The sequence below is a fragment of the Oreochromis niloticus genome, linkage group LG10 (assembly GCF_001858045.2).
Source record: "Oreochromis niloticus isolate F11D_XX linkage group LG10, O_niloticus_UMD_NMBU, whole genome shotgun sequence".
NCBI lineage: Eukaryota > Metazoa > Chordata > Actinopteri > Cichliformes > Cichlidae > Oreochromis > Oreochromis niloticus.
The window spans coordinates 15,554,817-15,569,397 of record NC_031975.2 but is presented as its reverse complement, the minus strand read 5'-3'; the positions used below and the strand labels follow the sequence as shown (position 1 = coordinate 15,569,397).

At 36.9% G+C, this 14,581-nt stretch overlaps 1 protein-coding gene across 1 annotated transcript; it reads left to right on the top strand.

Annotated features, from left to right (window-relative positions):
* Positions 1–889: 889 nt before the first annotated feature.
* On the top strand, positions 890–13,410 carry ufm1 (ubiquitin-fold modifier 1). Its single transcript, XM_005472282.4, has 6 exons — positions 890–990; positions 1,091–1,147; positions 5,429–5,486; positions 7,291–7,330; positions 9,423–9,455; positions 12,404–13,410. Coding segments are annotated over exons 1-6 (264 nt in total). The 5' UTR covers positions 890–988; the 3' UTR covers positions 12,478–13,410.
* The last annotated feature ends 1,171 nt before the right edge of the window (positions 13,411–14,581 follow it).

Genomic DNA, 14,581 nt, shown 5'->3' with positions numbered 1-14,581 from the left:
AGTTTGTTAGTGGTTCTAACATCAAACATGTATTGAGATTTTGCCATTGTAGTGGGGCCATTTTCATCAAAAATAAAAGCAATCCAGAGGTTCTGCTGGAGTACATGAAGACTCTTAGATTCACTCTTACAGCCAAACAGTTCCTCTGCTTTGCTCATAGCTTTTACTCTTTAGAGACAGATTTAGTGAAAGCAGCTCTGGTTTTCTGGCAGCTGGCTTCATCAGGACATGAAGCTGTTTTCTTTGTTTGAGGCTCTGCCAAACTAACCACTAGGCGGGCATTATGACAGTGGTGCAACAGTGTTTTCTGAGGGAGACGGTAGTTCTTACTGGTACAGACTGTTCATAGTTTGGAAAGCTTTTTTTTAATCCACCAAAAGCTATATCACATTGTTAAAATTAGGGGGAGAAAATCCCCAAAGCACAGTGGGATACCTAAAGGTGTGCAAAGTATGAAAAATCTCAGATTTCTGTAAATGTTAAATTCTATGCATGAAACAAACTAATTAAAATTAAAGGTGATGCTTCTTTTCACCAAAAGAAGCACTGGATTTAATCATTTTCTTTTTAATTCTTACATTCTTCCCAACAACATCATGTCAAGCAGCAAATTTCCAATCTGAATGAGGGTTATGTTTGTTTAACGTCAAGAACCTGGATTGAGTTGAATAACAGTGCTGAAAGATGTCAGTGCGCCTCACAGAAGTAACTGCGTCTTGTTTATAACCTTTACGGTAATGGTTAGCTATTTGCTATGAATGCCTGTCCATTAATAGGACATACAATGGATTATGTTTGAATAATAATGCACAATTTAACTGAAAAAATTTAGTCATTTATAAAAAAAATCTTAGCTAACTATTAAACTTTAAAATAGATACATTTACTTCTCAAAATTGGCACCAGATGGATGACGTGTACGTGAGGGTCCTTCTGACTTCCGGGTTTGTATAAACAGATATCAAGCGGAGTCGCCTCGCCCATAAAGATGTGAGTTTTTGGACTTTCGTGAAATTTTGACATGGACATATTTTATATTCATTCACGTGTATCCGTCTGTTAACAACTGTAATGGTGTGTTCTTCATTAGGTCTAAAGTAACGTTTAAAATCACCCTGACGTCGGACCCCCGGCTACCATACAAAGTGTGAGTATACTGACAGCTCAGCAGTCACCGCTTTAATTTCTCAGCCAGCTACATTTTCGACTTTATTTAACGTTTAGTTAACATTTCACGGCTACTGCAGATATTTTGTGTTTGTAGTTTTTTACTAAGCAACGTAAAAACGTGGGGAATGAGTGAACATCTGCTAGTGCCGATGCTGACACTGTAATCACAGTCGGCTTCCGTTTTCTGTAGTGTGGCTTCACAGCATTTTATGAAGTCTGTTATGAATGAAACTGACTATCTTTAGGTCGTGATCAATGGGAATGGCACTCATTAAAGTAATTTGTATAATATATGTGAATCCTGACAAACAGCCAGAGTCATAAAAGTATTATTAAATTAATTTTAAACTTTTAACTGTATTTCTACAAGTTTTACAGCTTTTCCTATTAATATCCGCCATTCGTACTACATCAAAGTAGTTAAGTAATAGATAAATAATTAAATGACAGAAAAGTTTCTCGTTTTCCATTATTTACAATGACTCTGTAGTTTAAAAAAATATCTGAATGAATAAAAACTGAATAAAAGTTGGCTGTTTGGGGCCCTACATTTTAAAATTGCGTTGACGTCCCTGCTATATGCAGGATAAATTCACATCAGAATGTGGACAGGACGAGCAGAAACGGGAATCATTGTGGCCAAGGCTAAATGTAAATCAGACCTTTTAACATTAAGCCCTCAGACAGACTGTTATGGCTGTGGTGTTTGACTCTGCATTGCTTAAAGGCACAATGTGCTTTTTATAATCCAAGTCTTTGTCATAGTCAAGTACAGGCATGTTTAACAAAAACACTCTGCTTAGAATGCTAATTCAGAGTATAAGTCTTTTTTTAATCTAGAAAAAGTTAGTTTAGCGAATCTATTTTTTATAGTATTATTGTTATGAGTTTGATAATTTGATGAAATTGAAAAAAGCAAACATTCAATAGCTTTTGATACAGAGTTTCAAATTTTAAGCTGTATTCTTGAACCAAGTATTCAAATCTAGGTTTTCAATATTTTTTCTAATACTCTGGTTCTTCTGTTTGAACAACACTTGGGCGTATCAAGCAGATCCATTTCCGTTTCTAGTTGAACTTCAGGTTTCTGACAAATTACCTGAAATCCTTCATGGATTTCATGCAGAAATCATAGTTGAATCAATTTTTGCCATTTCTGCAGCTGATTTGTTTTATCTTTGTTTGTTTTTGGTTTTTTTAGTGCAATATAAAGTGGTAGCATGAACAATAAAAGACTGGAAAAAATCTTGTTCAGGTCTTATTTAAATAGATTATTAAATAGCTTATTATGAATGTATTCACATGAATGAAACCAGGGAATAAGGTGGAGCTGAATAGCTTTGTAGCACCTTGATCTAATGAGTAATTAAATTTGAGGTTCGACAGGTTCGGCAGATTATTAGTAAATGAGGTAATTTTTTGTGTCTGGTGCTGCTTCCAGTGTCATCACGGAGATACTTGCTCAGTAATAAGAAAATAATGACTTCCCACAGCCCACTTACAGCCTCAACACATCCTTTTCCATTCTTCTCATCCCTGTGATGCGTTCGTGGGGCAGACAAAAAGTTGCAATCGTGGTACAGTCTAGCTACATAAACAGATTAATGCTTTTTTTAAGTGCCAGGTAAATTCAAATGTAACATTTCAAACAGCTCAACACAAACGGAAACTGTTTCCATGCTGTTCGTGTCTCTGAGCTGCTTTATCTCACAAGCTGAGAAAAAAAATGTTTGAGACTGATACACAGACAAATAAATGTCAGGAGAGGAGAATGACATTATTTTTAAGTTAAGCACTGCTTAGCAGGTGAAATTTTATAGACTGGAAATTTAAATCTTACATGCAATGTCCTCATTTATTTCTAATAATTTTTGAAATGAGATATAAATAATGTTTTGCTGAATCAATGCTTTCAAAACTAGCTTGCAAAACTAAAAAAGTGTATTAAATTTATGTTATTCAAAGGTTGCATAAAATACCAGGCAGTTTAGTGCAGGGTAAACTGATTAGTTTGCAATATTGTGGTAGAATTTAGAATGATGCAACGTGTTGGGTTGGTTGCTTGCTGAGTACTGTTACTAGGTTACATCAAGGGTAGCAAACATCAATTCATATTTAAGGTGATTCACTCGCTGGATTTTACCTTCCACCTGTTAGCTTTAGCTTTGTGTCTAGGAGTTAGCAATCAGCCATATAACTAGAGCAGAGCATAGAGTAGCAGCACAGGTCATTTGATCAAAGTGTATACACAAAGAAAAATCTACTGGAGCTCACAAACAAATCATTATGTGACTTAATTCTAAGTCATTCTTATCCCCATGCTTAAGGATCCTCCCCCTGCCGAATCTCACTTTAACCCCTAAATAAAACCAAAGCAGTGTGTGCCACCTTACATAAAAGAAGTCTGACTGTTTCCTGCCTATTAGATTAACAAAAGGTATAATGGCTTTGTTTTATATACTGGTTTTACATACTGGATTATGTCAACTGGTTTTGTGTATATGGGCATAACATTCCTGCTATCACATTATCTCAAAGCACTTAAATTGTTGAGCTTTTGTTGACCTTTTAGGGACTAATTTGACATTAGTAGCAAATCAATGTGTGCTAACTTCTTAAAAAATATATACAAACAAAACATCTTAAAATCATATTATATGACAATCATTTTTGTAAGCAGCACCAAATGAAATCCCTATATTTTAACTATATTATTACAAAGCAGAGTTTGAAAGCAAGATTAGAATTTATGTAAATTAAAGATTTTCCATTCTGGTTGGAAACCCAGCTAAACCCTAGTATTAAGCTGTAAATTATAAGTTGATTAATATATAAGTTGAATTTTCTTTCATGGTTAATCTAATGAAAAAAAACAAATAGTGAGGCTAAGAATAAAAAAAATCCCAAATGTCTTAATTTAAGGTCTTACACAAGGTTTTCAAGAGATGTGCACTTTGTAGAATTGAGGTTTAAACAAGATGCAGTTGCAGAGTGTTTTGTTTTCAGTGGTATTTTTGCCACATAATGCATGGTCATAATTTCCAACAAAGATTCAAATGAGTAGGTTCAAATAATTAGATGTAAAATACTGGAGACCGTTGTTACTTTAACATGTTGACAGAGCGTCTTTTCTTTAATGAGGTCAGAGAAAACCTCGCTGGAGCTAATAATGTTATGGCTTGAGCAGAGGGATGGTGATGATAATGAGGTATCGCATTAGCCCTGTCAGACATTCAAAAAAAAGTTACCACTGGCTCTCAGTTAACACACTGAGGTCATCTTTATAATCTCCCAGGTTTTCACTCTCACACATAGGCTGAAGATTCAGCTTAAGCTTAGCTTCTTTCTCTTTTTACTGCTGTGCTGACTACATCGATTGATTTTCACCCTCTTAGAGTTCACCTCCACTGCATTACCTTACTTGGCAATTGCATTTCTGGCCTTGATTTTTTTTATTTTTTTTTTTATTTAAAAAAACTCTCACATCTGTGTAAAGAGTCTGGTGGTTTTTGGGTTGCCCTTGGGAGATCTCTGGTCCCCACTGAACACTACTCTGCAGAATTCATTTGAGAAGCATCCACCTGACAGTGTTGTATGTGTAACTGTTTATGCACTCTTAAGGACCAGCCATGGCATTTCAGTATGTTGAGGTGTGAACTGTAACTGGGCCATTGCAACTTCTGTTCTTGGGATCATTCTCCTGATGCATGACCCAAGTTGAGCCAAGCTTTAGATGTCAGACAGTTGGCCTCACAATTGACTCTTGAATATTTTTGTATACAAAATATGGTTGGTTCAATGACTGCAAGGTGTCCAGGTCCAGTGTCTGCAAACCACCTCTGTACTCACAGTTGGTATGAGGTGTTTGTGCTGAAATGCTGTGTTTGGTTTTTGCCCAACGTGGTGCTGTGCATTATGGGCAACATCTCCACTTTGGTCTTAACTAAAGGACATTTTTCCAGAATGTTTGTAGTTTGTTCAGATACAACTTTGCAAACCTTCGCTACCATGTTCTTTCTAGAGAGAAGAACCTTTGCTCACATTTGATAAGTTAAAGTGCATTTGATTTGTAGCACCTGGTTGCTCTTTACCCTCTTAATTCCTATGCAAGCAGTAAGGATGTAGTTAGTTCTTCACTGGACTACATAGATCTATGTAAACCTTCTTCTTCACAAGACTGTAAAATAGTCGGCATTTTATAAAATAAAAATGTTATTTTAGAGCATTTTTAAAATCCCATTTAATATGTCTGTTACAGACTAAGTGTCCCAGAGAGCACACCATTCACAGCGGTTTTGAAGTTTGCAGCTGAGGAGGTAAGCTGTTTCTCATTGTTCTTTGTGCAAGACTACGGTGGAATAATTGCATTGCGCAGTAATGCTGTTCAGCTTAATACAGATCTATAGTACATGTGAAAATATATGTCAGATAATTTACAAACAGTTTTATATTTGATGGTTTTGACTGACATACCCTTGCAACATTTATTCAACATTTATCTATTTATAGTTACAAAATTCTAGTATAAACAATTGTACCTTTTAATAGACTAAAATAAAGTCTTGTTGCAGTAAGTGTTTCAGGCACTGGATGTGTTTTTCAGCCTGACACAACGGGTTCACTTATATTTTAATCAATAGAGCCGTCTGCTGTCACCGAAAGCCTCTCTTTGGCCTTTGAAGTGTATTTTCTTCCCTTTTCTGTGCATAAACACGCAGCAGTACTGCGGCTTAAATCACCCTAATGAATGAGTAAAGCTGCGGCTGCAGATGTGCTCCTTTTCAGTGTGTTGACAGGGTATTAATCTTATTCTGTTACAAACCAGGAAACTAATGGAACATAATTTTCACATTGGGATGTCCAAATTTGCATGCAATGAACATACCTGCTGCTAGAAGTTAATTTACTTTGAGGAGAATACAGTTATGGTTAAGTAGAAGTACAAAGATTTCACCATTGATTTCCCACAATGTTAGCCTTTGAGTAACTTAGCCATGGGAGTAGTTTCCTGGAGTGGCTTCATTTTGCTGCCTTGTTGCTCTTACTCGTCAAGGACTGTGTATTCTACTTCGACTACAAATTGTACATTTCTGCTAAGAGTGAATGAAAATAGGAAGAAACTTTTTTCAAGCACTCAATTTTATATGAATAAAATTGAATTTGAAGGAATGAGTGGAATTATACTGTTGGTATTTTGTAGTAAGTTCAGTTACATTTATTTATTAATCAACACAGATTTTGCTTTTGTGTTAGTAGCTTTATATTTTACATTTTCTTTATTATGGTTCAACTGGCAGAATAAAATGATTTTATTTCCTTAAAGATATAATGTCAAATATTTTATCATAAACCAACCAACCAGGCGGGTGGTTCAAACTCATTTATATGCTATATTTAATCCTTTAGGAGGTTTTTTTCTGCCACAAAAACAAAGCTCATCACCTCCCATTCGTCTCTGATCAAACTGTTTCATGTGTGCTGCTTGTGCTACCTGCCAGTAGTTTGGTGAGCGGCACTTTGCTAACCTTATCTCCCTGGAGACAGACTGCTTCCTCCACCCGTTTGCAGCAAATCCCCAGCAGCCCACATCCTCTTCTGCCGAACACTGAAGTAGGACATGTATTGTAACCGTGCTGAGTGATTTTCTTCCAGAAATTCAAGCGTGGCTATCTTTCCCACAGGCCCTCTCTAAAGTGTTTATTTGAATGTGTGTGTGTTTGTGTGTGTGCAGGTGCATTTTTGTGTGGAACCGCAAAACACTTGTGTGTCTGACAAGCGTGAAAGTTGGGAGACAAAGGACAAAAACAAAACAGTTTTTCATTTTTGCTTGTTTTACTCACTATGGTAGTGAAGACATCGTGTAGTAGCTCTCGCTTCTATTTTGAAATTGTTACCGAATAAAGTCAGAGAACGGCAGCGCGCTGACTCAGTAGATAAAGCTGTCTTTCATGGTAGTTTTAGTTTCACACTTTGTCTTCAGGCCAAGTGAAATATGGGAGCAACATGTCCCTGATTATTTAACTAGAATGGATTTGTGCTGCTGAAATGTCAAATGGTAACTTCTGTTGAGAAATTCACTTTTAATGTTAACATTGGTATCTGCTTCAATTTCTCTTCCAGTTTAAAGTGCCGTCAGCAACCAGTGCAATAATAACAAATGGTGAGTACACAGAATTTGATTGATTTATTTTTTTGATGTTCAAAGTGAACTAGAGTTATTAGGAATCATTTTATGGGTCCTTATAGTAAGTCTCGTTCTTTTACAAGCCAAGTGTTTTGACAGGCAGGTTTGAAATCAACAAAAAGCTGGAAGGATGTGTGGAAGCTGCATCAAAGTGAAGGCGTGCTTGCTGTGGTCTTTGAACTACAGAGCGAGTCTGGAAATAAGCTGATGCTTGAAGTACTGTCAAGTCACATATAATGATATATTGATCACCAAAAGCAAGCAAACATAATGTAATGGGAAAATCTCATCAAACATACATTTAGGCATGTGGACATGGTCAAGACTGGACCTGCTGAAGTTCAAAATAAGGATCAGAATTTGGGTGCGGGGTGTCTCTGAGTGAAAATGCCAAAGGAAAATGGGCAGATTTCTACTAGCTGATAGGAAACCAAAAGTAACTCAAATAATCTCTTGTTAGAACCAAGAAATGCAGAAGAGCATCTCTGAAAGCGTGACAAGTTGATCCTTGAGAGGAGCAGATGACCATACTGGGTCTATCAGCTGTGAAAAAAAGGCTGACACTGCAGTTCACACAAGCTCAAGGAAATTGTACAGAAGATTGGAAGAATGACACCTGATCTTACAATTTTGGATTTCTGCTGCAATGTTAAATTGATGCAGTCAGGAGTTGGTATAAACATTACTGAAGCTTCCTGCCTCATATCAAAGGTTCAGGCTAGTCGTGGTGATGGTGTGGGGCATAATTTCTTTCCTTTAAATTGTTTAAATGCCACAGCTTACCAGAGTAATTGTTGCTGATCACACCCTCCCTTTTGTGACAGCAGTGTATAAATCTTCTTGCTTAAAACAGGATAACACAGCAAATAAAACTGAACGTCAACCTTGTACCAGTGTAACTAATAAAGTGGCTGAGTGTTTAAGTAAAAATAATTTAAGATATATCCAATAAATAAAAACAATGTTCTGTCAGTATTTTGACTATTTTTAAGCCAACACAGATCAGTATAAAATATTTCCTAATCTTTCCATTGTTTCTGTTGTTATAATAGTTTTTCACCGACTGTATTTCTTATGACAGTAAATGGGAGGTGTCTGTAATTTCACAAGCACCTTATAAAAAAGGTTGAATTTAAGTCCACTTTCTGAGGTTTTCATTGCTAAATTAATCTTTGTTTTACTTGCTACCTTTAGAGCATATCAGTTTTAGGCCATCAGGACTCAGTAACACTGAATCCTGCATCCTCCACTAGCAGAAGTTTTGCATAGCTTCTCCCAGTTTGTGTTAAGACCCAATATAATCTTTGTGTGATCTGTACAAAGTAGATCAGTCTGAAGCTTCACCTTAGAGGGGATTCATCTAATTAGTGTGTGTATAAAACAGAAATAGAGGTCAAAGTTGTAAAGTAGTGCAATTCAAAAATTTTATTTTTACTTCCATATTTAGGTGAAACGTGATTATTTCTTTTAACACTTCCGTTTGCGACAACTACCCAACAGATGGATGTCTGAAATAACCTGAGCCTAAATTTTCAGCTGGATTCATCCAGTTACACAACACTTTATTGATCTTATACACTCTTAGAAATTACCAGAGCAAATGACGCTAAATTGCCTTGATGGGTGTTAGGAGAAAAATTGTTGGCTTTTTCATTGTACTCCAGCAATCGAACAGCAGATTGCTGGTGACGTCGTTTTCTTCTGCTCTGTTCTGACAGTGTTAGACTAGTGAACTTAATTGTATTTTAAATCACAGAAAGATTACTTTCTTGGGGGCATATTGTGTTGACAGATAACATAAAGATAAGGTTTGTGTTAAAATGACTGAAGTGATGATACGCTCAAAGAAGTTTTAGCTTTATCAAAAGAAAAATGGCTCGTCTGTCATTGTTCCAGATAGATTTCTTTGCTGTCAGTTTTGCTGTTGAGTGAACTGTTATTGCAAATGAACCAGTTATTGAATACATTTTATTTCTTATTTCTTTGCTTGTCTTTTGGATAACAGTTTTTCTTTCTTGTATTTTCTGCATTTTCTGTTTACATTCTCATTTTAATGTTTGCCTTGCAGATGGAATAGGAATCAACCCGGCTCAGACTGCAGGTGAGTTCTTATGTCGTCCATGCATCAGCTCTTTTTCTTTTTTCCTTTTTTTTAATATTAGAAATACTTTGATCCTCAAGGTGATTTAAGGTCACATGTTCTCCATCTGTTGTATTAATATGCAAATGATCTCTGGGCTTTCTTTTAAGCTTGTTGACACTTGTCAGACTGCTTTTGTCAAATCATAAATAGCCTAAGCAATTAATACAGTTCTTGAAAAAAGAATGAATCATTATGCTTTTTATCTCAGACGTGTTCAAATCTCAGTGACATTGGCCTGAAGGTCAGCGGTCGTTTTCTGAAAATCTTGCAAATGCAATAACTTGAGAACAAGGCAAGATAGGATTTTGAAATTGAAACCATCTACTGGGAGGCTGAGGGCTACCACTTTGTATTTCTGTATTTCTGCTAATACTCAAGGGGGTGTCACTGTGGGTGGTTCTACAAAGAGAGCAAGAAAATACAAGGTAATTCTTACTGGAGGTAACATTACAAATTGATCTACGATCAATCATTTCTAATTAAATTTGGGTCATTTAAGTCTGTTTTTACAGTTTGGTTTAATTTTCCTTTATAATTAATTATTTAATTTTGGAAATATTTGTATAGAAAGAGTTTTTAAGAAAGAAAGATGGATATTTGGCAAAACAGGGACACTTTTATCTCTTTTTTTTTTTCTTTTTTTTTTCAAATCCCTGAAAATTTTGCATCATTGGTGAGGTCACACAGTGACGATGTTTAGTTATAACACCTCTAAAGATAAAAAGCAGAAAACTGCATGTAAAACTGTCCCGCACCTGAATCTAACATGACAATGAGAGTCCCATCACAAATCTGCGCTACCTTAGAATATGAGTACAATAGTTCCATATAGAGCACATTAAGTGTTTAACTTTATTAGCTACAGCATCATCAAATATACATCCAACAGAAACTTTGTTAGGTTTAACTCTTTATCTGTCTGATAATGTAAATCTCTAATCAGCCAATCACATGGCAGCAGCTCAGTGCTTATAGGGATGTGGACATGATCAAGACAAACAGCTGAGCAAACAGCAGAACAGGAAAAGAAAAGTGGTTTAGGTGACTTTGGGGCATGGTTGGTGGTCCCAGAAGGGGCTGATCTGAGTATTTCAGGAACTGCTGATTACTGAGATTTTCCTACACAACCTAGGGTTTACTGAGAATGGTCTGAAAGGGAGAAGAAATGCTTTGAGTACCACTTGATATTTCACGTGTGGTTGAAAATGCTTTGTTGATGCCGGAGGTCAGAGGAGAATGGCCAGACTGCTTTGAGCAGATAAGAAGTCAACAGTATCTCAAGTAAAGGTTTGTTACAACCAAGGTATGTAGAAAAGCATTGCCTGGTGTGAGTCTTGATTTCTGCTGCAGCATTCAGATGGCCGGGTAAGAATTTATCATAAATATGAAAGTATGGATCCACCCTGCATATTTTCAGTGGTTCAAGCTGGTGTTGGTGGGGGGGATATTTTCCTGGGACACTTTGGAGCTGTTAGTATCAACTGAGCATTGCTTATTGAGCATTGCTGATCATGTCCATCTCTTTATGAGCACAGTGTATTGTTCTTCTGATGGCTGCTTCCAGCAGGATAATACATTATGTCAAGTCATCATGTCAGCTGGTTTCTTGAACATTCAAATGAGTACACTGTTCTTAAATGGCCTCATCAGTCAGCAAATCTAAATCCAATAGAGTATATTTGGGATGTGATGGAATGAGAGTTATGAACCAACAAATCTGCAACAATTGTGTGATAGTATCATGTCAAGGTGGACCAAAATTTTCCGAGGAATGTTTTCTGCACCTTGTTAAATCTACAACTTGGAACAATTAAGACAGTAAAAGAGAGTGCAGCCTGATATTAATAATCTGTGTCTAACCGATCTGAGTCAATTGCAGCCACCTGAACAATCTTCCATTTGTTTGGTCAGCTCACTTTGTTTTTAATGAGGTTGTCTTTGATTTACTTAAAAAAAGAGATAAAATAGCGTTGGTTGGTTTTGGACTTTAACAAGTTAGATGTGAATTTGGGAGGGCAGAGATGTCACAGTGCTACCTTGATAATCAACTATTGAAAATCTTACTAATCTTTCAGTGACTCTCTTTACAAAGAATTGCAGGACTTCATCACCACTGCTCATACTCAGAGATCTTGTCACATTTATATTATATGTTGAATGTGGTCAGAACTGTAGAAGTGTGGCCTACTTCTCCTTATGCAAGTCAACAGTGTCATCACAAACTCATAATTACCTCTATATTGTTTATAATAAAATAATAAATATTAAACCTCCTGTGACCAAAGTCAATATTGGGTCTCTTCTGCTGAGGAGGGACATTGGTGGGCATTCAGCTTTTTATCCGAGTTACACTCATGCGCTGTGCTGCCAAGAATAGCAGCAGTTCAGAAACCTCTGTCAGATTGGCTTTTTTTCACCCACTGCAGCCACTCCACCTCCTGTTTACAGGACTGAGATGGTGGAAATCAATCTGTAAAGTTCCTTTTTTCCCGACATGCTTTCTAAGGTTAAAATCACACTTCTTTTGGAAAATAGCAAAGGTGCACATATGCCAATGAGAACTGCTTAAAATGCATGCTCTTGTTAACATCCACTTCTTTTTTTTTTTAATATAATTGGTTTATGTAGGCTGAGTGAAGAGCTGAAAATTAGGCACTAGGATTTTTTTTCATCTGTCAGTTTAGAGATCGTTCCAGCTCAAAGCGTCTGTGTGAAGACTGAATCTGTGTGCAAGTTGTAATCGAATCCAAGACTTTGAGTCAGAGATTGCATGCTTTTTTGTCAAGTTTCTCTCCCAGCTGGTGAGTTGACATGTTGTTGGCAGCTTTGGTGACAATAAAACCCCTTATTAAAGCACACTGATTATAAACCATGATCTTTATATAGTGTTCTGCCTTGTGTTACAGGGAATGTGTTTCTAAAGCACGGCTCAGAGCTTCGCCTCATTCCAAGAGACAGAGTGGGAGGACAAGGAGACTGATGCTGCTTTTCCTCGTCGACATCGGCATAATGACTCACGCGGCAGATTCATGTAACGCTCGAGACCCAGGAAACACCTCAGCGTGTGTCATTTTTATTTTCTGGCCCACCACTGACAGTGACTCACATGAGAGTATATTTAAACACATTGATGACGTGCGCATGTTCCCTGTGTCAAGTTCAAAAGTTTGGAGTAACATCAGGAGAGAGTAAGAGAGTAATGAATTTACACAACACAGCATCTACATCCCGGGAAAGATCAGCAAACAACTGAGTCAGCTGACTTTTGTATCTTTGTAAATGACAATAAAGAATCCGTATGACCAACAGCATATGCTCAGTGCAGCATTACTTTTGTTCGTACTGGAATTGGTAATGATACCTACAAAGGATGCTGTTAAGTGCTTCATTAAGCGACTGGTGACTTTATCCGTACTAATCAGGCACCTTCTGTCAGAGCAGTGTTCTTCAAACAGATGCTGCAGTTTTACTGGCGACCAGATTTGTCTTTGAGTCGATCCAACACATCTTCAGATTAAAGCATGAAACTGTTAAATCAATCTGTTCAAACATATGGCTCTTTGCTGCCCTCTCTCAGGTTACATTCGAGCATCAAATGCACTCATCTCCCCACTTGAAATCACACACTGCGCACCTACACACAATAAATATAGAAAATCTCCACTGAATAATGCTGCCTGATTATGAACTGATAAAGCAGGTGTTGATAAAACAAGGCAAGCGTCCAAAGAGCTTAGATTAAAATTGGCATCGAGATGTGTCTGAGTAGCTATCAATAAGATTCATCAACCACCGGTAACACGGATTTTCATCTTGGAAATAAATGTCACGTGTTTGCAGTCGTTTGTCATGTGGCTTTTCTTTTTGACAGCGTGGCAGTTTGAAAAACAAGTAAACAGAAATTGTGTCTTCATATCAAGCCTCCTTGATTATTTCCACCCAAAACAACATGACTAACAGAGCAGTCCTTGTTTTTTTATTATGAAATGTGCTTTATTAACTGATTAATGCAAAGAAGCAGATGACTATCCTGTCCGCATTAATCATTTTCATTTGAGGAGGTCTGCATCATTTGTTTCTGAATTGGTTCTGTTTCTCAACCCCCCAAAAATAAATAAAATTCACACTTTGTAAAGAAAAATAGGCTTGGGTGAATAATGGAGTGTGCATGGTGTAATACACAAGAGAAAGCTTACGGTTGTGTCTCACCATTTGTTAGGATGCAGGCTGGGATGGGGGGGAGGAGTATGAGGGCCATCGCAAATGGATTTGCTTTTCTGTTTTAATCAAAATCACTGCTGGGCACAGCAGAAATTTGCTTCTTAAATTGGAGTCGACCGCAGAGTGCCCTGAATGCAGCAGATGTTATCTCCCAGCGTTGCAATGTTGGTGGTTGAAAATTGCTTAATTGCTGCAGATATTTCTCATACATGTGTTCCTGAAGGGGGGAAAGGAGTAATTTTTTTTTTGTAGTTTTTTAAACGGGTGAATAGTCCTTAGGCCAAGATCAATACATGACATTTTGCATGCTGACTAAACCGAATAAGATGAAACTTAAATTATTTTTTTTTTTTTTTAAAGGTAAGAGATCAGCTCATTTCACACCTGAATTTGTGCTCTTTAAAGCATGAAATTAAAATTTCACAGTTAAACAGAATGGATGCTCTGGTTTAATATTTATGAGAAGCAAAAAAAAGTCTCATAATCACATTAATTGAGCTCCATGTCCCAAGCCAGCTGCAGGCTGAACTGTGCCCCAAAGTCAAACCTAACTTAAGAGGCACTGATGCACTGTGGGTATCATACTCGGGCAAAAGAAGTCCATTACAAACTCGTTCTGTATGTTTTCTGGGTTATTTATCAAATCCGAGTAAGCAAACAATAGAACAAAAAGAAATAGTTTGTCCTGTGGGTTCTGTTACTCTGGAAAAAATAGGCCCCTCATGCATGCTGGTCCTTTAACAGGCTGTATGAAATATGAGAGCCTCCTGGTGTCACTCTGCTCTTATATAATAACGTAGTTAGTAAACTAATCAAAACAAGAAGATAAATTAAATAACAAATAAATATACTTTAAAATATAG

Coding starts and splice junctions, on each gene's coding strand:
- ufm1 (XM_005472282.4), top strand. Junction 7,331..9,422: donor CAGTGCAATAATAACAAATG/GTGAGTACACAG, acceptor TTTGCCTTGCAG/ATGGAATAGGAATCAACCCG. Junction 9,456..12,403: donor CAACCCGGCTCAGACTGCAG/GTGAGTTCTTAT, acceptor CTTGTGTTACAG/GGAATGTGTTTCTAAAGCAC.